This window comes from Vulpes lagopus, chromosome 8, assembly GCF_018345385.1.
Source record: "Vulpes lagopus strain Blue_001 chromosome 8, ASM1834538v1, whole genome shotgun sequence".
Classification (NCBI taxonomy): domain Eukaryota; kingdom Metazoa; phylum Chordata; class Mammalia; order Carnivora; family Canidae; genus Vulpes; species Vulpes lagopus.
The window spans coordinates 106,637,078-106,658,465 of NC_054831.1; the positions used below are offsets into that span (position 1 = coordinate 106,637,078).

The window sequence follows — 21,388 nt, forward strand, 5'->3', positions numbered from 1 at the left end:
ACCATGGTCTTTGTGGACCCCATGGCCCCCATCCTCCTCGCGCTCCCTGTCCCCTTCTGCTGCCCCATACTCCCCGTGCCCCCCTTCCTCCCCGTGCCCCCCGTGCCTGGCCCTGGTTTCCAGCTCTACCCCAGCACCCCGTCCCCGTCTCGAGGCCACCCCTCCTCTCGGTCTGACCCCCCCACTCAGCGATGCTACAGAGGACGGAGGCCGTGCCCTGTCCCCGAGCTCCACGCCTGCGGTGACAGCCCCAGCGAGCACTGCACCCGAGCCCCAGCAGGCCCGCCCAGCGGCCTCAGGACCTCGCTCTCTGCATCACCCGGGCTCCGGGGGCACAGCCCTCCTAGATGCCTCCCCACCCCGGGGCCTCACCCCTCCCCGCCCCCCTCCTCCCGCTCCTCCCTCGGGGATGCTGAGGCCGGGAGGTGCCTGTGCCTGGCGTCGAGGCAGCACCGCTCACCCAGAGGAGTGCTCCGCCTCCCTCTGAAACCAGCTCCACGGAAACACCCACTTTTCTTCCCCAACAGCTTGGTTTCTCTCTGAACCTTTCCACACTCCCAGCAAATGGAACCGACTTTTGTTTTCCCGGCAAAGAGACCAGCAACCAGTGACCTGTGGGCCCTGATCACCCATGCAGCCTTTCACAGAGGCGGTTTTCTGCTCCGGAGAAACACCTGGAAGGGAACTGAAGCCACATCACGGTAACTGAGGTCGGGACATCAGGTATTGAGGAGGAGATACGGCTCTGGAGGGCGCCGCCGTGAGCAGAGACGCGCAGGGACCCGCCGGCACCCAGGGGACGGCTTGGAGGGAGCTGCCCCGCGGCCCCTCCCGGGCCACCACGGCGCTGGGGACGAGGCGCTCGGGTCCCCGTCGCAGCCCCCACGGGCGCCGCCCGCTCTGGTCCCTGCGCTTCGGGCCGTCGGACAGCTTCCGTGCCTCCCCAGAAAGGCTCCTTTTCCTTCTAGTGTCCCCTTTTAACCTTTAATAAACACTTCGTAGAGCAGCTTCAGGTTCCCAGCGAAACCGAGAGCAGCGGGTGCTCTGGGTGGGCACCCTCCCCCCAGGGCCCCCAGCTGCCCGGCTGTTAGGGACCTGCCCGGCCTGGTGGAGCCGCGGCCCAGGCCTGCCCCATACGGCACCACTTTTGGCCTTAAACACCCTCTGCTCCAGGTGCCACCCTCCCCTCCTCCATCCCCACGTCCCTGGGGACTGAAATGCCACCTTCGTCCTTGTCCTCCCGCCTGCCCCCCACACCTACAGGCTTCCTCACTCTTCCCCTGGGTCGCCGTGGAGTCCGAGTCCCACGCAGGTGAGGCCCCCCACCCCAGGCTCCCTGAAGCAGCTGCTCAGCTTCTGACCGGCACCCGCCTTCGACGGCCCGAGTCCCAGGAGCGTGTGAATGGTGGTCGGAACCCAACGGGCCTAGGTATCCTCATGCTGGAAGAGGCCGGGGCGCCCGGGGGGCTCCATGGTTGGGCCTCTGCCCTCGGCCCAGGGCGTGACCCCGGGTCCCGGGATCGAGTCCCCATTGGGCTCCCTGCAGGGAGCCTGCTCCTCCCTCTGCTTGGGGCTCTGCCTCTCTGTGGGTTTCTCGTGAATAAATAAATTTTAAAAATCTTAAAAAAAAAATAAAAAAGAAAGAGGATGGCACCTGAGCAGGTGTGCTCGCAGGAGGTACCTCCCTGAGGGCATCCCTGCTTCGTTCCCTTTCTCCCTTCCTTTCCTTCATAGGCCACAAACGAGCCCAAAATGCCAAGATGCGTTCGTTCTCTCCAAATGGTCCTCCCGGCAGCAAGGCCTTGGCCGCGACGTGCATGGGTGGCCCAGTGGGACCACGGCTGTTGGCCGCTCAGAGCTTGGTGTATGCTCATTTGAGCCTCGGAGACAGAGACATATTTTAAGTCATTTTTTAAGACATTTTTAAGTCACTTTTTTTTAAAATTTTTTAAGTCACTTTTTTTTTAAGTCACATTTTAAGACTTTTTTTTAAGTGACCTCTCTGCTCAGGCGGGGCCTGAAGTGAGGGCGCAGAGGTCAAGCGGCAGCCAGAGGCCCGCGGACTTGGCAGCTCCCTGGCCCGTCCCCGGGAAGCTGCTCCCTGCTCCCTGCGGCCGCGGCCATCGGTGGGGACGGGCCCTCGGCCTGTTGTGGGAAATCCACGCAACGACGCCCCCGGGACCGGCTAAGACGTGCCGTGAAGTCACTTTGGGCAACAGAACACAGCGTTTGCTGCGGCAGGAGGGGGTTAGGGGGAGACTGCGGAAATTGCAACTGCATGTCCTCCACGCAAGCTCCATCCTTCTTCAGATAAAGATTAGGTTGCCAAGGAAACAGGACCAGAGAGCAAGGAAGAGACAGAGAGCGAGCGAGAGAAACTTTGTCCCTTCGGTTCCCCTGGACTCACAAAGCAAGCTGGGCTCTAAACCAAGCTGGACAAGATTATGGGAGATTCATAATTTACTTAGTCAAATTGCTTGTAATTCATGGTCATGCCTCGCCGGGCAATTTTTTATCCCCCCGCAAGTTAGGTCTTAAACTTCGTGGTCCAACGTCTGACAAATAACAGAGCTTTACAATTCATTGTCTACGATTAAACTCAAATGCAGGACAGATGGCTCGTCTGAGTATGTGTCAGACGGGCGAAGCACTTAAGATTTGTGACAGGCACGGCCGGGAATTAACTGCTAAGATTTTGCATTTATTCATGCGTTCGTGTGCACCACGGATCTGGCTGTAAAACTCACGTAAGTGTTCTCGCTTCGTTCAAAATATCCCCAAACAAGGCAACTGCTCTCCTTTTGGCAAACCAGATGCCCGCACCTCAACCCCATTAACTCGACATCCCGTTTTCTTGGGCTATGTGTATTGTGCACATTTTGTCCCATTCCGATGTTCGGGATCAACAGCACCCTCCCAAAAACCCTGTTTGCCCGGAACCCTCGGCGTTGGTCTGCACTTCATTTCCACGAAGCTTTTTATTGAAATATTTAATTATTTTATTGAGCAAACCTGTGTCTGTGGACGTACACAAAGGCCGGCCGCATGAGAGCGGCAAAGGCTGTTACTCCAGGCCGGAGGAGAGTCGGGCCCCATCAGCTGCATTTTGGCAGATACTCAAAGGCAGGCCGGGGGTCGGGGCGGGGGGGTCGGTGGAGAAATGGGGAGGCTCCGGATGGGCCCTGATGGAGGCCGCGGCTTGGGGAAGTGGTCGGCCAGCTCATTAAAAGTGGGGCATCCATGCGACGGTTAGGGGCGCAGTCGGCTTTCTATGGCTGGCCCTAGGTTGGACCAGGGACGGAGCTCAGGGAACGTATCTGTCATCTACCCAAATCCTGGCCATTCTGAGCTACTGTTGGGCTTGCTGAGCCAGTCGCTGGAGATGGTGGCTGACCTCCCGCGAGCTGGCCTCCTAAACTGCCGGCCGGCCACCGCAGATTTTGGTTTCCTGAGCTGGTTGCCGCACATCGTGGGGCAGAGTTCTCCCCTTGTTAGGCTCTGGTCACGGCCCACGGTGTGGTCAATCTCTCAGGAGATACCAATTGCACAAATAGAAAAGTAGGGGATCCCCGGGGGGCTCAGGGGTCTGCCTTCAGCCCAGGTTGTGACCCCGGGGTCCCGGGATCGAGTCCCACGTCGGGCTCCCTGCATGGAGCCTGCTTCTCCCTCTGCCTGTGTCTCTACCTCTCTCTCTCTCTCTCTGTCTCTCATAAATAAATAAAATCTTTGGGATCCCTGGGTGGCGCAGCGGTTTGGCGCCTGTCTTTGGCCCAGGGCGCGATCCTGGAGACCCGGGATCGAATCCCACATCGGGCTCCCGGTGCATGGAGCCTGCTTCTCCCTCTGCCTGTGTCTCTGCCTCTCTCTCTCTCTCTCTCTGTGACTATCATAAATAAAAAAAAAAAAATTAAAAAAAAATAAATAAATAAAATCTTTTTTAAAAAAATAGAAGAGAACACACATAAGCATATAGAGCTCAGTGAATCATCCAATGTAACACCCCCCCGGGGGGGGGGGCGTTTATTTTTAAATTCTCCACAATCTTATCTTCAGGACATGCTGTCGAGGAAGAACTTGGAGTTGCCCGTGGAGCCCTTCCACGTGCTCTTCCGTTCCCGTGTCGCAGGGCGGGATCAGCAGCTGCAGCCTCCTGGGCTAGTCCGAGCAGGTCCAGCTTCCGGGACACGATGGACACGAGGGGCCCGGTTGGCAGCTGGTGGGCTCAGCCCCGTGACTCACTTCTCCTCCACATTCCTGGACACACGGAGCAGGTCGGAGGGCATGCCTTGAAACCCAGGCCCCGCCACTCCCTTGGGCAAGTTAGATAATCTCTCCAAACCTGTTTCTTCAGCTACAAGGTGCAGGTGCTAATAGTGCCTCCTCGCAGGGCTGCTGTGGGGACAGAGCCAGGCGACGGGCATGGGGACCTTTACCACGACCCCGTGCAGGGAACACACACTCATGTCCAGAGTCAGCAGATGTAGGTCTCCCAGTGGTGCTGGCTAATAATGGCACAAACCACTGGGAGGCTGCTGCACGCGAGGCCTGGACCTCAGTGCCTTCTCCTGGATTCATGGGGTTATTGAATCGTCCTCTTAGCGAGTACGAACCCTTATTTTGTAAGTAGAGGAGCTGAGGCTCAGAGATGTTGAGAAAGCTCGGCATTCCCCACACTGGCTGTGAGGACTAAGAAACGCTAAGCACGTCCTTAGCGTTGGCCGAGCACAGCGTAACACTCCATCGATGGGACTGTGGTTTAAAGGGACCCTTGGGGGGATTCCTGGGTGGCTCAGCGGTTTGGCGCCTGCCTTTGGCCCAGGGCGTGATCCTGGAGTCCCGGGATTGAGTCCCGCGTCGGGCTCCCTGCATGGAGCCTGCTTCGCCCTTCCCCTGTGTCTCTGCCTCTCTCTCTCTCTATGTCTGTTACAAATAAATAAATAAATAAATCTTAAAAAAAAAAAAGGTCTGCTTCATTAAAAAAATTTTTTAAAAATAATAAAGGGACCCTTGGGGGCCTCTGGGGGGCTCCATGGTTGAGCATCTGCCTTCAGCCCAGGGCGTGACCCCAGGGTCCCGGGATTAAGTCCGGCGTCGGGCTCCCTGCCCAGCGGGGAGCCTGCTTCTCCCTCGGCCTGTCCCCCTGCTCATGCTCTCCCTCTTTCTCTCTGCCACATAAATACATAAATAAAATCTTTTAAGATTTTTTAAAGATGAAGTGACCCTTTGATTATTCACCAGAACGGATGCTGTGCAGTTGCCAACCACCTACCCTTCCTTTCATCCTTACCCACAAAATCACCTTTCTCAGCGCCCCCCCTGGTTTCTTTGGAAGCCCACATGACCTGCTTGTGGCCAAGAAACGGGTGTAAATCTCCCAGGGGGGTCTTTCGGGGAAATCTACTGTCTCAAGAAAAGGGAAGAGCGTTGTCGGGCACGGACTCCCTCCAGTTGCTGCTGACTGGAAAGCCCATGTGGGGCCTTGAGCTATAGCCGCCCCCCTGGGGCGTGAGAACCAAAGCCCGTGCCCAGGACGGCCATGCCGGAGCAGCCCCGCAACCCAGCCTCCCAGCCCTGGACCCAACGGCTTCATCCCCCGGCCTACCCGACCTCACTGCCACCCAGGGCCTTCCAAGCCGATCCATCTGATGTCCAGGTGAAATGAAATTTCCAAATTAAAGATCTGGAGTCTCTTCTTTGCTGCAACCTGTCTACACATCCCCACGGAGATGGTAAAGGAACCGCAGGGGATGACAGGTAACACAGCCATCTCTCTAGGAATCGCTCTCAACGCCTCCGAAGATTAACATCTAGGCTTTTGCTGAACGTCCAAGCCCCACGTGTCAACTCCTAGCTGCTAACTGCCCCGTCTTCCCCGTCGGATGGCATGTCCGGTGTCAGCAGCAGGGTTTGTGTGGTCGTCAGCACTGTGTCCTTGGGCTTGGCCCTAGACCAGGCTCCCCAGCACGGAACTGGATGCCCCTCCTGTGAAACCTGAGGCATCTGCTCTGGCATCTTGGGCAAAGTCCAAGGACTGTAATTGCATCCTGCGTACTTGTGGGCTCCTAGAGCTCTAATTAGGTAGCATTTATTTTCCATCCAAAAAAGATTATGTCAGGGTGCCTGGGTGGCTCAGTCGGTTAAACATCTGCCTTTGGCTAGGGTCACGATCCTGGGTCCTGGGATCGAACCCCACTCAGGCTCCGTGCTCGGGGGCGGGAAGCGGGGGGGTCTGCTTCTCCCTCTCCCTCTGCCCCTGCTCGTGTTCTCTAATAAGTAAAAATCTTTAAAAAGAAGCAAAACCAGAAAGGATTATGCCTTGCATTGCTTTACACATTAAAACAGCAGGGGGCCCAACCCCAGTGATAAAGGGGCAACTTACTGTGACAGGAAATGAGGCCGAGGCCGAGGCTGAGGCATAAGGATCATGTGTTTACACAGAGCCTCCCGGTGGCTTCCAACCAGGAGCTAAGTGCATCAAGGGGCTCCACGTGAGGTTTCCTGTGCCGTTACAGGGAAATAATATGCACGTATCCCCACTTAGTTTGATGACTTCTAAGGCACGTCCGATGAAAAGGGGACTAAACTCCAGCTCCTCCTCTTACAGCTTTCCTGTCAAAATATAACCCCCAGGAGGACGCTAAGAACTATTCCCTCCGTCTAGTCCCTGTGCTGTCTCACCATAACCTGGTACGTGGCTTTTTATATCCTACGCTAGGAATAACCCAGAATGGAGGTGTTTTGCACTGCCGCAAGAAATATCCTACAAAAAAAGAAAGAAAGAAAGAAAGAAAGAAAGAAAGAAAGAAAGAAAGAAATATCCTACAAGGCCAAAAATCTTAATAGCTCAACACGCAAAACTGCTTTCCTGAATGGACATGCCTGGACAGTGAAAGAAACACGTCGTGTGAAACGATCCTCACTTTCATCAAACTGCAAGAGGCACACGTTTCCAGTAGATTAAATCATGTGGCGTTAAAATAAAGACTCACACACACAATGAAGAGAAATCTCTAATAATTTATTTGACCTTCAGTTTCACATTGTGAAAAAAAAAACAACAGTTTTACAAAACTTCAAAAACGTAGTAGCAGACAAGCACACATGAACATGAACACTTCAACTTACACAGAGTTCTGTACGTGAACCACATACTCAATAGCCAAGCGAGGGATATTATTCAGCTCTAATCACTCTTATTCAGACAGGTGTCAAGCCCAGAGAAAAGGGGGCTACACAATTATACCAGAAGTGGAAGGCTGCCCTTTGTTATCGGTTTCCACAGCAACGAGTCCACAGAATAAGAAGAACCTTCTCCGTCTTATGCCAAGGTTTTTGTGCGCGCTGCGCCGTGAATCGTATTTGCTTCAAAGTGGGGGACGTTTCACAGGGTGAGAATGGTCAAGTAGCGAGCCCAAATGCCTACATCAATTCAAAGAGCGGGAGTCCAGAAAGTTCCCTGCAGGCTGGAGGCCCACCCCAGCCACGGCTCCCTCCGGCTCGCACACGGTAATTAATAGAGGATTCAAGGACACGCCACAACTTTGAAACAGCTGCAGAAAATTCATCCCGCTTTCAGAAGTCACGCAGTGACACACACATCTCGGCAGATTTGCATCATAAACTAGAGCGCCGTGGCTGCCACAATGTGACGCCGCCGCCGCGCCGCCGCCGGGGCACAATCGGACATCTGCATTGCTTAGAACACATCCAGGAGCGGGGAACTGACTGCTGGAAGAGTATTGTGGCGCTTTCATTCCAAGGGCTCATTTATTCTGGTCCAACTGTAGCCCACTTATTCACGGCACGAACGGACATGTGCAGTTAGTCTGAAGTGTCCAGGTAAAGAGAAATGTTAAGGATTCATCGGTCACTAGACAATGCAAACACACTCACAATGTAGAAGGTTGTTATCAGTCTAAAGCCCTATTTTCTAAAACTACAGCAACGTGAGAAACATCGACGAAAGCGGTGCGAGTTGCAAACTCCGGTGTTCCCCAGGCACCTCTGGGCAAGCACCAAGCTGGGTCTAGCACTAATACCTACCACGGCACGAGTTAGTAAACAAGCACACGAGCTAGCAAAGAATGTATTCACAACGGGTCCCCGACCGTCCGTCCCGGGAAACTCCTCAACAGGGGCCACTGGCTCGCCGTTCTTCGGTGTTCGCCTGGCCAAACGCGTCACTCTTGCGCACTGAAGAGTTCTGTTCTAGAGACTTACCCAAGGGTGAGCACGCAAGTGTACATTGTACCAACGTGAACGTGGCCTCGGAAAACTTCTAACGCTCGTTGGATCGCACATTGAGAAGAGGGAACGATGAGTCCAGGGCCAACCGATCTGGCGAGGGAGTTAATGTACGTCTGTGGCAGCTCAGCTTTTTCCTGTTGAACTGTGGGTTTGGCAAAGCATTCTCACGGGGTAATAAATAAATAAATAAACTTTGGACAATGCCTTTACCTGTGCCCTATATACAGAACTAGTCCATAGAATTTTCCAGGATTTTAGGATTATTACACAAAGGGGAAAAAAAAAACTGCAGAGCGACTTGGTCCTTCCTAAATTTCAGTAGCTGAGATGGAAGTAGGTGAATCAGATGGGAAGGAACACGGTCAACTGAAGACGTGCCCCACCCCATGAGCCATCAGCATGACCAGAGCCCATGAAACCCCATTAGTTACAAGTCCGTGAGTCTAAAAAAAAGTGTCCTTCATGCTTTCTCTACGACTACGATGTCATTCGTTTCCGACTTATACTCCTTCCCTGTCTTGATATCTACAACCCACCCACCCCGTCCCAACCCACCCTCCAGTTAAACTCCAAATTGTAACTCCCGAGTTCTCATTTTCGTGCAGAAAAGCACTTCACAACAGCCACGAAATTGTGCAAAACATACAACCATTCACACGCTCCCGTACACGCGAAGACAATCGTAAGCATTGTTTCAGCATGCAGGCGTCGGACAATAAATAGCTAAATCTATAACAAGTTTCTTAACAGCCGAGGGAGAGTTTAAAGTCACTTATAAATAGAGAAAGAACACCTATGCACGAACGTCGGCGTTGTTCGGAGCCCCGGGGCGCCGGGCCTCCCGTCCGGGCCCGCAGCCGGGCCTCGCCGGGCGACAGCAGCTGGCGGGAGGCTCGGGCTTGCTCCTCGGAGAGGTGACAACCGTTGCAAATTTTACACATAAATGGTGGAGCCAATGGAAATCAAAAGCTGAATATAGTACAGCAAGGGAAAGGCCCGGCTTTCCTCCGCCCGTGAGGGGCCGATTAACGCGGACATTAATCCACAATTACAGGACAAGGACTAGATCACAGGTTCACTCGTTCATGTTAACGGCGGCTCCTGGCGAGCCCCGCCCCCCACGTCCAGCCAGGGAATGTACAGGTGGGGGCGGCGCTCTGGGGTCCGGGAGTAACTCCTCCTCCTCCTCCTCCTCCTTCTTTCTTCATTACCTTTGGCGTCTCCAAAGTACAAATCTCCTTCTGTCTCACCGAGCGACGGAGCAACCTAGAACGGAGGGGGAGAGACGGAGTCTCGTTAGGACCCTGGACACCGAAGGGAAAGAGACCATGACAATCAGGACAGAGCTGGCCAACTGGCTCGTGCAAGCCCAGACTACAGGTTCACGAGCAAGCGTGCGCAGACCGGGTGCGTCCCCGAGCCGCGTGCTCACACGAGCGTGGCCCCAGGAGGACCGGCCCGTCTCCACTCCGAGCCAGAGCGCACGTGCGCCAACGGTGCGGCTCCGAGGTGCCAGCTTCTGCTTCCGACACCCCTGCTTCGTCTGTGGCTGAGCAGAGCACTGTGCAGCCCCCTGAGGGGCAGGCCCCCCTTGGCCACCCCGCAAAGGGCTCCGAGTGCAGATCCCCCACTCGTACAAGGCACAGTAACCCGCCCACCGAAGCACATCTCTGCTGTCCAAGTGCCACAAGTCCGTCTCGCTCCCTTCCAGTGACACCGGAGGCCGCCCCAGCCCATGGCTGGAGCCTGTCCACACTCGGGATGTGCAGGCCACGGCACGACTGCCCACCTGCGGGATCCACCACCGTCAAGCGAGCACGCGCGTCAAGTGGAGCCACAGGCCTGCGCGTTGCGTGGGACCAGCTTCCCCACACGGCCCCTGCCCATCCCGTGGGCCTGATTTTCCACGGGTAAGTGCAGCCGCCTCCGCCCCCCACTCACGCACCAGCCGCCCGCAGACCCCGTCCAGGCCCCGCGCAGGCCCCCAGCCCGGCGCCGCCGCGAGTGCAGACAAAGTGTTCAGGAGGGGCCGCCGGTCACTCGCAGGAGTTCTCCTCCCTTTTGTGTGTTCAGAATCGGATTCATTTCATTAGTTGGTTCCTTTGGCAGCTTCCTGACGGCAACTCAAGGCTCCGGAGGCATTCCTCAGGCCTGTGTCCGCCCCCAGCCCCGCCTCGGGCACCTAGGGCTCACCAGCAGGCCAGAGGACGAGTTTGATAACTGGAACAGTATCAGCGTTCACGGCGGTGCATCCTCCAACGGGGGCGGGGGGGGGGGGGGACTCTAAAAAAAGGGAAGAGGCAGAGCACAGGGAAATCTGAGGGCCATCAGGTTGGGGCCACACGGCACCACAAAAATGGGAGCGTCCTCAAGAGTGATTTCCTTCTTGTCCTTCCCACCGACAAAGCAGCAGGAGACAGTTAAAATCCCCCCTGGTGAATGAGCTTTTAGACCCAGGGAAACCTCTTGTTAACACGTATTAATTCGGTTAGCACCCACGTCTGAGATCAAAGAGACGTCCCGGAAGTCTCTGCAGCTTACGGCTGAAACCTGCACCGCACCTCTTTTAAGTCACTCCATCCAGCTTAAGTGTTTTAACACTATATTGTGTGTAGAAAACTTCAGAAATTTAAACCAACATTCTCCCTATGGGAGACCGCAAGGGTGGCTTTGATGAGGCCCAAACCGCCCTTAAAGAGGCCAACGCGACCCTGTCAAACTGCCCTGTTCGAGGGCTGGACTCCAACGGGCGGCACCGGGGCTGGGGCTGCTGCACCTACGACCTAACACTTGATCTGCTCGGTTCCCAGGGCCCAGAAGTATGTGATTAGGATCAAATAGCCAGGATGGGGCGAATTCGAGCGCCAGACAACGTCCCCTTGGCTGTGCGGGGAGGCACCAAAAAAACGAAGACTAGAGGTAACAAGTGGGTGGCAGTCAGAGGAACCGCACTTCCCCACCACACGGAATTCCCCACCACACGGGTGGCAGTCAGAGGAACCGCACTTCCCCACCACACGCGAAGCGAATTCCGTGGCAGGCTGAGGTCTCAGCTGAAGAAGGGAAGAAACCTAAGAGTGTCGAACACTTAACGTGGGCCAGACGCTGGGCAGCGTGTTCTCTCCCCTTTTCTTCCCTCATTTATCAATGAGCCCGGGCCTGAGTGGGGACAGAGCTTGCAGAAGCCCTAGTGCAGCACAGTCACGGGACAAAGGAGGGGTCTGAGTCCAGAGGGGTCCAGACGGCACCCCAGGAACCCGGACCGGGATGCACCGTGGTCTTTCCCTGCCTCGGCTTCCTTCCTCCTTCCTTCCTTCGCTCCAAAGATGCCAGCCTGTCCACGGCCACCATCCCTGCCAAGGGCTTGGCTCTCCTCTGCAAATATAGTCAGTTCTGGGCTAACACCGAACTCAGTGTGCTTTTAATTGATGCTTTTGCCCAGAAGGTTCTTTAAACCTGCTTTAGAGGTGAGTCATGCACTCATATCGCAGATGAAATAACCACGTTCAGAGCATTTGTTTACTCAGGATTACTGAGATGCCAGCAAGGCTGCAAAAACCAGTTTGGTGTGGGACGCCGTCAGCACAGTCACTCCCCAAAAGAGGTTTCTGACTGTTCCAGCTCCTCTGAAGGAGTTTCATTCCAAGGTTACATCCTATTACCAAGCTGTGCTAACTCTAACAGGCTGGAGGAGACAACTGAATCGATGGAAAAAAAAGAAAAAAACAAAAAACAAAGATTCATTGTCAAAATGAGGCCAATTTTAGTGATGTTCAAAAATGAGCTTTAAGAAAGGTGGAAAGACCAATGAGTCGAAATCCCTCTTTGCTCAGCTCACAAAGACCCCTAGATTTACGTTTTTCCCTCTGAAAGTCCTCTTGAAAAGTGTGACACAGGGAATCCCCGGCTGGCTCAGCGGTTTAGCGCCGCCTTCAGCCCAGGGTGTGATCCTGGAGTCCCGGGATCGAGTCCCGCATCCAGCTCCCTGCATGGAGCCTGCCTCTCCCTCTGCCTGTGTCTCTGCCTCTCTCTCTGTCTATCATAAATAAATAAATAAGTCTTAAAAAAAAAAAAGGCAGAAAAAAGAAAAGTGTGACACATACTCGGATCACAGAGCCAAAGCTTCCCAGGCAATGGGTTAGTTTTCGTTGTGCTTCCTCCAAAGCAGTTTTAACTTTATTCTCTTATTATTAATAATAAGCCCGCGAATTACCAAAGCCAATCAACACGTTCTACGTGCTCGTGATGCCCTCAAGACATGCTTAAGTGCTTCCTGGGGCCAAGAGCAAGGATGCTTAACGGCAGCAAAGCAGCCATTAGCTTCGCGAACACTGAACTGCGTCAGCCTATTAATTATTTGAGCCAAGAGTATTATATACTCTTAAGCACACAAGACGACCATTATGGACTCAGATATATGACACAGAAAGACAACTTTTGTTCGCCCTGACAAAAGGGTCAGCCTGTCTGATTAACTCTGAAAGGCTGCAGTGTAAGGCAGTCTGGATGGCTCAGTGTGTCCACGCATCAGACAAATTTAAACAACGCAGGTGCAACCTTTTACGAGCAGAGACCCCAGTTTCCTTCTGAAGTTAATAAATGCCCTAAAGGGGGCTATTTTTTTTGAGGAAAAAATTTTTAAATAAGCGATAAATAATTGGGGAGAGAATAAACTAGGAAAAAAACTTAAGCACTCCGGTTCTTACACCCTCCTTCATTCCAGAAAGCGCTGGAGGAATCGAAATTTGAGTATCAGCCAATATCTCCTGGGGTGATAACCCATAGGAAGCTCAAGTTTGTTAAGAAGCAGTTCAGCAAATGCTCAAGCGCTTCCACTCTGGAGCCTGAGCCCCCGGGTTGGTTTCTCGACCCGCTCCTCCACCTACGAAGCTCTAGGACTTTGGGCAAGTCGCTCAACCTCTGTGTGCACCGGTTGTTCCCATCTCTACAGTGCTCTAGGAATAGTACCTCGCAAGGCTGTTGTCAGGATCAGACGAAGTGACCCACGGGGCCCCCGGCTCCAGGCGTGCAGGGAGGCCCAGCAGAGCCTGACTGGCATTATTAACCTAAGGCACAAGGCAGGGGCTCCCAACTGGGCCGCACAACAGCATCACGAGAGAACCCCCTGGCGATGCCGGGCCAGGTGGAATCCCACCTCTGGGACCGGCAGTTTTGAGATGCTGGTTGGGAGACGCGGGGGCTCAGCCAAGGCTGGGACCCCCGGCTCCGGTTAGGGGTGGGGTGGGGCAGCTGCGGTTGACCCCGGTGCTTTCCGTTCTGGGGAGCAGGGTGTTTGACTTGAATAGTTCGGGGACTACCTCTGCACCGGTCACTCTCGCTCTCAGAGAGACTCGCGCCGCTCAATTCCCCACATACTCACCCGGGACCACTCCTTACCTCACGCTCATCCCCCGAAGGGCGCCACGCTTAGGAAGGCAGGTGCTTCCAGGTGCTGACGAACGCAGTGGGGATCAGCGAGTACGGGACTGTGGTTATGCTGTTCCACACATCTAACGTGGGGTCGTAGCAGTCCAGAGTCTTGCACCGCTGGATGCCAAAGTATCCCCCGACCACGTAGAGTTTGTTTCCGGAGGCCACAGCGTGGCAGCTCATGCGCTTTGCGGTCACGTCTCCCACCTTGGTCCACTGGTACGTCTCGCTGTTGAATTTGTAGGCGGAGCAGGCCGAGAACTCGGTGTCCCCGCCCATGATGAAGATCTGGTTGCCCAGCACGGCTGCGGCCGTGTAACGCCAGGGCTGGGGGCAGGTGGCGGGCACTGTCCACCTGTTTTCACACTGATCGTAACACTGAACCTTAGGGAGCTTGTCATGACTGACGCTGGTACCTCCGAAAGCGAACAGCTTGAGCTTGGCGCTCACCACCGCCGCGTTGCTGACACCTTCTCGGAGTGGGGCCACCATGGTCCACTTGTTGGTCGTGGGGTCATAGTGTTCTACTTGCTTTAGAGAGACGGAGGGGGAGGCCGGGAGGCAGCCCGTTGCGGCCGTGTGCCCCCCGACCACATACAGGCAGTGCTTCAGTTCAGCAGAGCCGTGGCCAAACCTAGCCACCAACATGGGGGCGGCTTTGGACCACTCCTCGTGCAGGGTGTCATACACCCAGACATCTTTCGAGACTCCATTCTCGGACCCCCGGCCCCCGGTGATGTATACTTTGCAGCCAATTGCACACGCGCTGAACTCCTTTCTTGGGCTGGGGATGTCGGCCTTGGGGATGATCTCTTTGGCCTTCTGGTCTACCAGATACAGCTTATCGCACATGAAGGTCTGCCCTCCCAAGAGGAACAGAGCATGGCCGGTTTTCCGAGGCCGGGCACAGAGGCTGGTCACCACGCCATCGTTCTGCAGGATTTTTAGTTTGCACCTGATGGCCTCTTCCACTATCTCCTTGCTCTTTCTCTGCTTGGTAATGAGTTCCTCCATGGCCACGTTCTCCATGAGGTAAATGGCGGGGAGGAGGGCCAGCCTCACCGTCTGCAGCAGCTCTGGGAGGTAGCAGTAGCGCTTCTTCAGGTCATAGCTGATCCAGTTAATTGCAGACTCGTACACGAGCCTTTCATCTTCTGTCTCCAGCTCTTCGCTGGACAAGAGCTGCACCACCATGTCCTGGGGCAGCTGGAGGAAATCTTCATTCTTCCTGATGGTCTGGAAATTGCTGAGACACATTCGCCAGGAGAGTTCGTAGAGCTTCGTGCACTGGTGCGCATCGGAGAGCAGCAGCATGCCCAGGCAGTTGGTGGGATGCAGATTCTTTTCTAGGAACTCGGCGCACGCGTCCCGGATGTCCTGAAACTCCAGCATGTCGCCGGCTTCCAGGAGCGACTCTGCATTTTCTTCGTTGATGATGACCCGCGAGGAGTAGGCGTAGTCAAGGAGCAGCTCCAGGACCTCCGGGTGGATGGAGTTGTCGAAGTTGACCTCGCTGTCCTGGCTCTCCTTCAGGCCGCCGCTGAACATGGCCTCAAAGTAGCGGCTGCACGCAGCCAGCACGGCCCGGTGGCAGGGGAAGGTCCTGTTCCCCGCGTGGAGGAGGACGTCGGTGAAGAGGCGCTGCTGGCGCAGAAGGTTCAGGTGCGTGAGGACGCTGTCGGCGTAGGAAGACTTGTGGAACAGGTAGATGTTGATGGAGCCGGAGCTGGCCCTAGACTTGCGGTTCTCATGCACGCTGACCGACATTGTGTTTCCTCTCCTAAAACCAAGACACAGCAAAACAGGCCATTGAACGGGGGATGCTCCCGACGTTCAGAACAGCACAGCAAAGCAAACAAATGGCTGTGACCGGAGAAAACACAGGGCTTTGCCGTTAGCCTGCAGTAATGGGCAGCCCTTCCCGCAGAGCCACAGACACCACCCAGCAGCCAAGGCATCTCCCTGTAATGCTGTTGAGCTGCTCGAGCACTGTTTAAAAAAAAAAAAAAATCACTGCTCGGAAGCAGGTTCATCTTGGAAAACCTGACTGCCAACTTTGAGGAGACTGAAGTCCTTGAGAATGTAAGACGGCAAAACCCCAGAGGAGGGAGGTCTGACTCCCAGGGCTCCCGGTCCTCGTCCAGCTGATTCACTGCAGGCCACTTAGAATGCCAGCCTTCCAGCTCTCGTAACGCCGGCATGGGCACCAGCTCTCATGCCCTATGCAACATAAAGCCATGTGTAAAACAAATACCTACTAATTAATTCCATCAAGATTTCCTTTAGTAAGAGCCGGTGTCTCTGTGTACCACGGTACATGGGAGACGTAACATTAGGGTCATAGGCTTAGGCCAACTCCTTCCAAGATCAGATCTTTATTAAAACCTTACAAATAACTTCTGGCCTACAACGCCACCAGGACAGGGCCCTCAAACAGCACCAACATAAACATTACCATATATTGATTAGCAGGCTTTTGTGAAAACACAGAACAGACTCTGGCCACAATCACCACCCATGTGTCTTGGCTCTGGACAGCTTCCAAAATGAGGATTTGCACACATAAAAGGAAGAATATTTTGAGCAGCCTACTCATCACCGCTGTTTTTCTGTTCTTCCTGCTTTATATCAATTCTTGGAAAACCAGTTGCAAGAACAAAGGATCTATCCGTCCCCCTCTTCGGATTGAACAGTGCATCACCAGGCTCATTCTCACGGACCTGCAAACACCGCCACGTGCAGGGGGGGTTCAAAATGCAAACACTGTTTTATTTAAGTCAAAAGCACACACATTTGTGCTCTTGTGCTAGGGCCACCCTCGCCTTTATTTGCCAAGTAAAGTCCTTTCCTCCGAATTACTGAAATCATAGCAAAATCTAATGCTGTCTTTGGCTTTCCTCAGTAAGTCAGCTGTAGGTTCAGGATCTGGGAAATACCTGTCACCCATCTTCAAACACTGAATCACATGCTTTTTTTTCTTTTCTTTTCTATCCTTCTGTTACTTCAAAAGAATAAAGCCTTCAAGAACCTGCCTGTCAAAGGGTTCCTAAGGAAGCTGTTTATGCCAAGCGGCTAAACTGTATAAGTTACAGTATCTATTCCAAACTCAGAACAGCTAGTTCTTCCAAGCGGGCCTCCTTGTTGTTTCCTTCAACATTCCCTTAGTTATTTCTTTTCAATCTATATTGCAGTAATTGCTAATAAACAGAAATGAGTGATTCTCCACAGATTCAAGGGCTAGATACCAAGCGGCACTTCCCGACCAGCTGTGGCACAGCACGGTGCACAACAAAGGCGGGTGCCAGATGGGCCCGTGACACACTAGCCACACAACATTAGGTGATGCAACTTGTTTTCTTTTATTTGGGGAATGTAACTTTTCATTAGGAGTAAACATGGCTTTAGTGGAAGAAAGTAAGTAACAAAGTCCTTAGAAGACAACACCAGTGTCCACAGCGGCTACTTCAGGACAGACAGATAGCCGGGCGGTGAGGAGCCAGGCATCCCCCTTATCTCAGGCAAGGCCTCTACCCTCCGGTGTGTGTTTACGAGGCCCAGAACCGCCGACCTGACACCAGGGGAGTGCACCAAGTTTCCAAAGCCTTAGCGCACCTATTAGCATCCCTGATGCCCCACCTTGAGAGCTGTGAAGTCATACATTCAATCTGAGGTACTCGAGGAAGATTTTAAGCCTAAACCTCACAAGACGTCTTTTACATCCTCTGATGTCTTACCTAGAAACTTCAATCACTCCAAATGAGTTCTGCTTTCTTTTTCAAGCTAATGTTTCCCGAGCTGCTTCTCTCCAAAGCTGCCTTGTCTCAAGCTAAGAGAGGACACGCCTCTAACTGAAGCATGAGGCTCCTGGCACAGGGCACGTGAGCACCAAAGTGCCCGCAGAGAGTGGGAACCACAGCGGGGCCCAGAACATGTTTCCCGGAGCACTGGACTCCAGACAGAGTGAAACAACATTCACGGGGGGTGGGGGTTGGGGGCTTACACTGAAGCAGTTTGTTGAGAAGACCTCAGGATACAGGATCTGCATCCCTATGCACCCTGTGTCTGAGCTCCTGTACTTTGCAGGTTGTCCCACAAAACCAGGAGGAAGAGAGGCTGGCTAGCCTGTCATCTTGGACACCGCCCTGATGGAGAAGCGTGTCACGGGCGGAATCCAACCTTCTTGCGGCAATATTTGCTTAAAATGAAAGGAAAACTTAGAGACCCAAGGGACACAACTTGCCTTCCGGTTTGAAGCTATGCAGACATCAAAATATCGGCGGGAGCCGTTTTAGGCAGTCCCTGAACACACCTTCGGGCGAAAAGGAATCCTCCTCTGGCATTTCTTAAGCCCCCAGAGGAATAATATTTGCGTGCCGGGGAGACAGCCTCCCCCAAATGCACACGCACACTTCACCCGCGTCCGCAGAGGACACGGGGCAAGGGCTGCCGGTGCCCCAGCATGGAGGGGGCTTCTGCACAGTGACCTGGGCTCACTCGGGGCTCCCGGCTCGGGCGCGGCTCCCCGCCTGCGGACCGGCCACGGCCCGGGCATCGGGCATCGCGGGCATCGCGGGCATCGCGGCCGGGACACCGGGGACCCGCCCGGCCCCGGGGCGGACCTGCGGGCGGCGCGAGGCCTCAGCCGGCGACCCGCGCCTTGGGGGCGCCCACGGCCACGCGCGGCTGCAGGAGCGGACGCCGGCTCCCGGGCGAGGCCTCGTCCATTCCCCGCGGGGAGGGCGCCCTCACGGGCGGGTGCGCGCCCCCCAGTGCCCAGGCCCCGCGCCCAGACCCCGCGCCCCCCGCGCCCAGACCTCGCGCCCCCCAGTGCCCACACCCCGCGCTCCGGCCTGGGGGCGCGACCTGCGCGGGCCGCGAGGGACCCCGGGGCAGGACCCCCGACCCCGACCCCCCCGACACCCCCGACCCCCCGACCCCCCGAACTCCGGGCGCACAGCCCGGCGGCCGCGGCAACAGGTCCGCGGGGCGGGGGCGAACTTACGGCGGCGGCGCGCGGCCAGCCGGGTCCTCGCCTGGGTCACGGGCGCGGGGGCGCGGGGGCGCGGGGGCGCGGGGGGCGCGGGGGCGCGGGGGGCGCAGCGCCGGCGGCTGGACTCGGGGTGCGCAGCGCCTGGGCCGCGCCGCCTCCTCTCCGGCTGCGAGCAGTGTGCGCCCCGCGGCCGCGCGCCCGCCTATAAGCGGCGGGGAGGGGAGGGGCGGGGCGGGGCGGAGGGAGGGGGAGGAGGAGGGAGGAGGGAGGAGGGCGCGGATGCCGGAGTGACACCCGGCGAGGGAGGAAGCCAGTGAATGCCGGCCGCCGGGGCGGAGGAGGAGGAGGAGGAGGAGGAGGAGGAGGAAGGGAGGGGGGAGGAGGGGGGACTGAGCCGAGCGCGCCGGGAGAGGAAGCGGGGGCGGGGGCGGGGGCGGGGGCGGGGGGAGACAAAGCGGCCCCGCAGCTTGCAGCTGCGCTCCCCGGGGCCGCGGGGGGAGGCCTGGCGCGGCCGGAGCCCAGGGTGCGCCCGAGAGAGGGGGCAGAGGGGCGCCCGGGGGAGGGGGACGCGGGGCACCTGGAGGGGCGGGGGGCGCGACCTCGGTCACGGGGGGCCCCCGGGAGCTCCGGTCGGCCCGCCCCGCCCGCTCCCACCCGGGGCTCCGGCGGCCGCACTGTGCGGGGCTCTCGGGGCGCTCCGGGCGCAGGGGGAGCCGCCGGGGGAGCCGCCGGGGGAGCCGCCGGGCGCGCACCACGTGCTCCGCAGCCGACCGCGGCCGGAGTCCCAGCGACCCGCTCGCAGCCGCGGCCACGCCGCCCGCCCGCCGGGAGCAGCCCCGAGCCCCGGAGCCCGTGGTGCGGCCGGGAGGCCCCGACGGGACCGGTGACCCGCAAGGCGAGCGCCCCCGCGCGGCCGCGCTCGATCCTCGCAGCGAGGCCGGGTCTGCCCACGGCCCACGGCTGCTCGGGGTTACTACACGAGTGGGGGGAGCCGAGGCCCAGCTCCAGGCCGCGGGGCAGGCGCGGGTCTGCAGCTCCGCAAGGCGCCCCCGGACCCCCCCTCCCACCTGCCCAGGGCCCCCCCACACCCTCCCACCCGCCCCCACCCCTCCCACCTGCCCAGGGCCCCCCCACACCCACCCGCCCCCACCCCTCCCACCCGACCCCGGCCCACCCACCCCCTTCGCTCCCACGACCAGGTGCAAAAGTGGTTCAAGCTGCTGAGGCCCTGCTGCGCCCCAGACGCGGCCCTCCCCACCCCACTTTCCTTTTCACCCCGGCCCCGCCAAGAAGCGCAGGGCCCTCTGAAGCCCTGGTCCGCATCAGCCGGCAGCCTCCCCGGGGGCCTTGGAGCCTGTTTCGTGTTATTTTGCATGCGGAGCCCCCAACGGAGGGGACGGCGGGCTGGGTCCTGGGTGAGAATCCCAGCAGCGGCTCTGGGGCTCGGCCGGGAGAGGAGCGGCCCCCGCAGGGCGCCCTGTGCTGGGGGGCACGGGATGGGGATCCCCGGGAGGCCTGATGTGTGGGGCCGAGGAGGAGGCCGAGGACCGAGGTCTGTGCAGCCAGCGCGCATCTGCCTTTCAGGCCCCTCTCTGGGGAAGCGCCCTGGGCCCGGTGGGGCCTTGGGAGGCCAGGTGTTCGGGGCTTCCTCTGGGGGAAGTTCTGTGTAAACGAAGAGATCAACACTTTGTCCTAGGAGGAAGTATTTCTTTCCCAAACCTCCGGGGAGCTGCACCTAGAGGATCCTGCTGAGAAATAAAACACGATCCCAGCTTGCTGCTGGGGGTGGGGGGAGGATTTTGTCTCTGGGATCCCCTGAGTCAGGAACGGGGCATCCAACTCACATCTCCACCACCCGGTCACCGGAGTGTCCCTGACCACGGGGACAGCAGCGTTCACTGCTCCTTGCGGGACCTTGCTAAGCCGCAGGGATGTTCAGCACGTTCGCTCCTCATCCATCGCTCCTGATGCCCTTTTCCTGGTCTGCTCTCACGTTGCCATCTTTCTGGGCTTTGAGAGAAGAGAAGGGGGGGAAAAAGTTGTAGCTTTGGGAAATCTTGAAATGTATTCAGTGACCTTAGACGTTTGCTTCGTCTGCCTCAGGGAGATAAGCGACAGGAGGCAAGGGAGAGAAATTAGCTTCTGGAGGCCATAAACGTGGAAAATCTCTTCCTACTGAGAGATATGGGTACTAAACTGGCATCTTGGGGGAAAGGTGCATGCTCTCCTACATGACCTACAAACCACGCTGGTTTCCTTGAACCAATGTGTGACAGGCTTTCAGGCCCGTGTGCACTCCTACTGTTAGTGTGCTTCCCATCACAGCGACTCAAACTGTAACTGCCCAGCATCACCCACAGCCAGCCAGTCCTAAAGTGACTCTTATCACTTCCTCGCAGGGTGACAGGGTGAGCAGGTCGTGAGTGTGCACAGGAAGAGGTCTCTAGACAGCGTTGTGACCAAGCCGGACAGCCAGACACGTGGCCGATGTCTTGAGGTGCGAGCAAGTCAGGAAGTGCTGTGGGTCCCTGTCGCACGATGGCCACCACCTGACTCAAGATGTTAGGCCGGTCCCGGGGGCCCCTGGGAGCTGGTCTTCGCCTCTGCCTTGTGACACCAAACCAAGGTCTCATTTTTAATGCTATTAAGAAGCTGTGCCCAAGGCTTTGGCCTTGTTATCTCCCTTAACAACGTTATTTTGTTTGGCTGCAAAATAAGCAG

The 21,388-nt window shown here is 56.7% G+C and overlaps 1 protein-coding gene across 1 annotated transcript; it reads right to left on the minus strand.

Moving 5' to 3' along the window:
• Nucleotides 1-6,997: 6,997 nt before the first annotated feature.
• ENC1 (ectodermal-neural cortex 1) lies at nucleotides 6,998-18,744 on the minus strand. Its single transcript, XM_041767954.1, has 3 exons — nucleotides 18,680-18,744; nucleotides 13,645-15,457; nucleotides 6,998-9,513 (listed from the first exon to the last, which is right to left on the minus strand). Exon 2 carries the CDS (start codon nucleotides 15,442-15,444, stop codon nucleotides 13,675-13,677), a length of 1,770 nt encoding a protein of 589 aa, XP_041623888.1. The 5' UTR covers nucleotides 15,445-15,457; nucleotides 18,680-18,744; the 3' UTR covers nucleotides 6,998-9,513; nucleotides 13,645-13,674.
• Nucleotides 18,745-21,388: the final 2,644 nt, after the last annotated feature.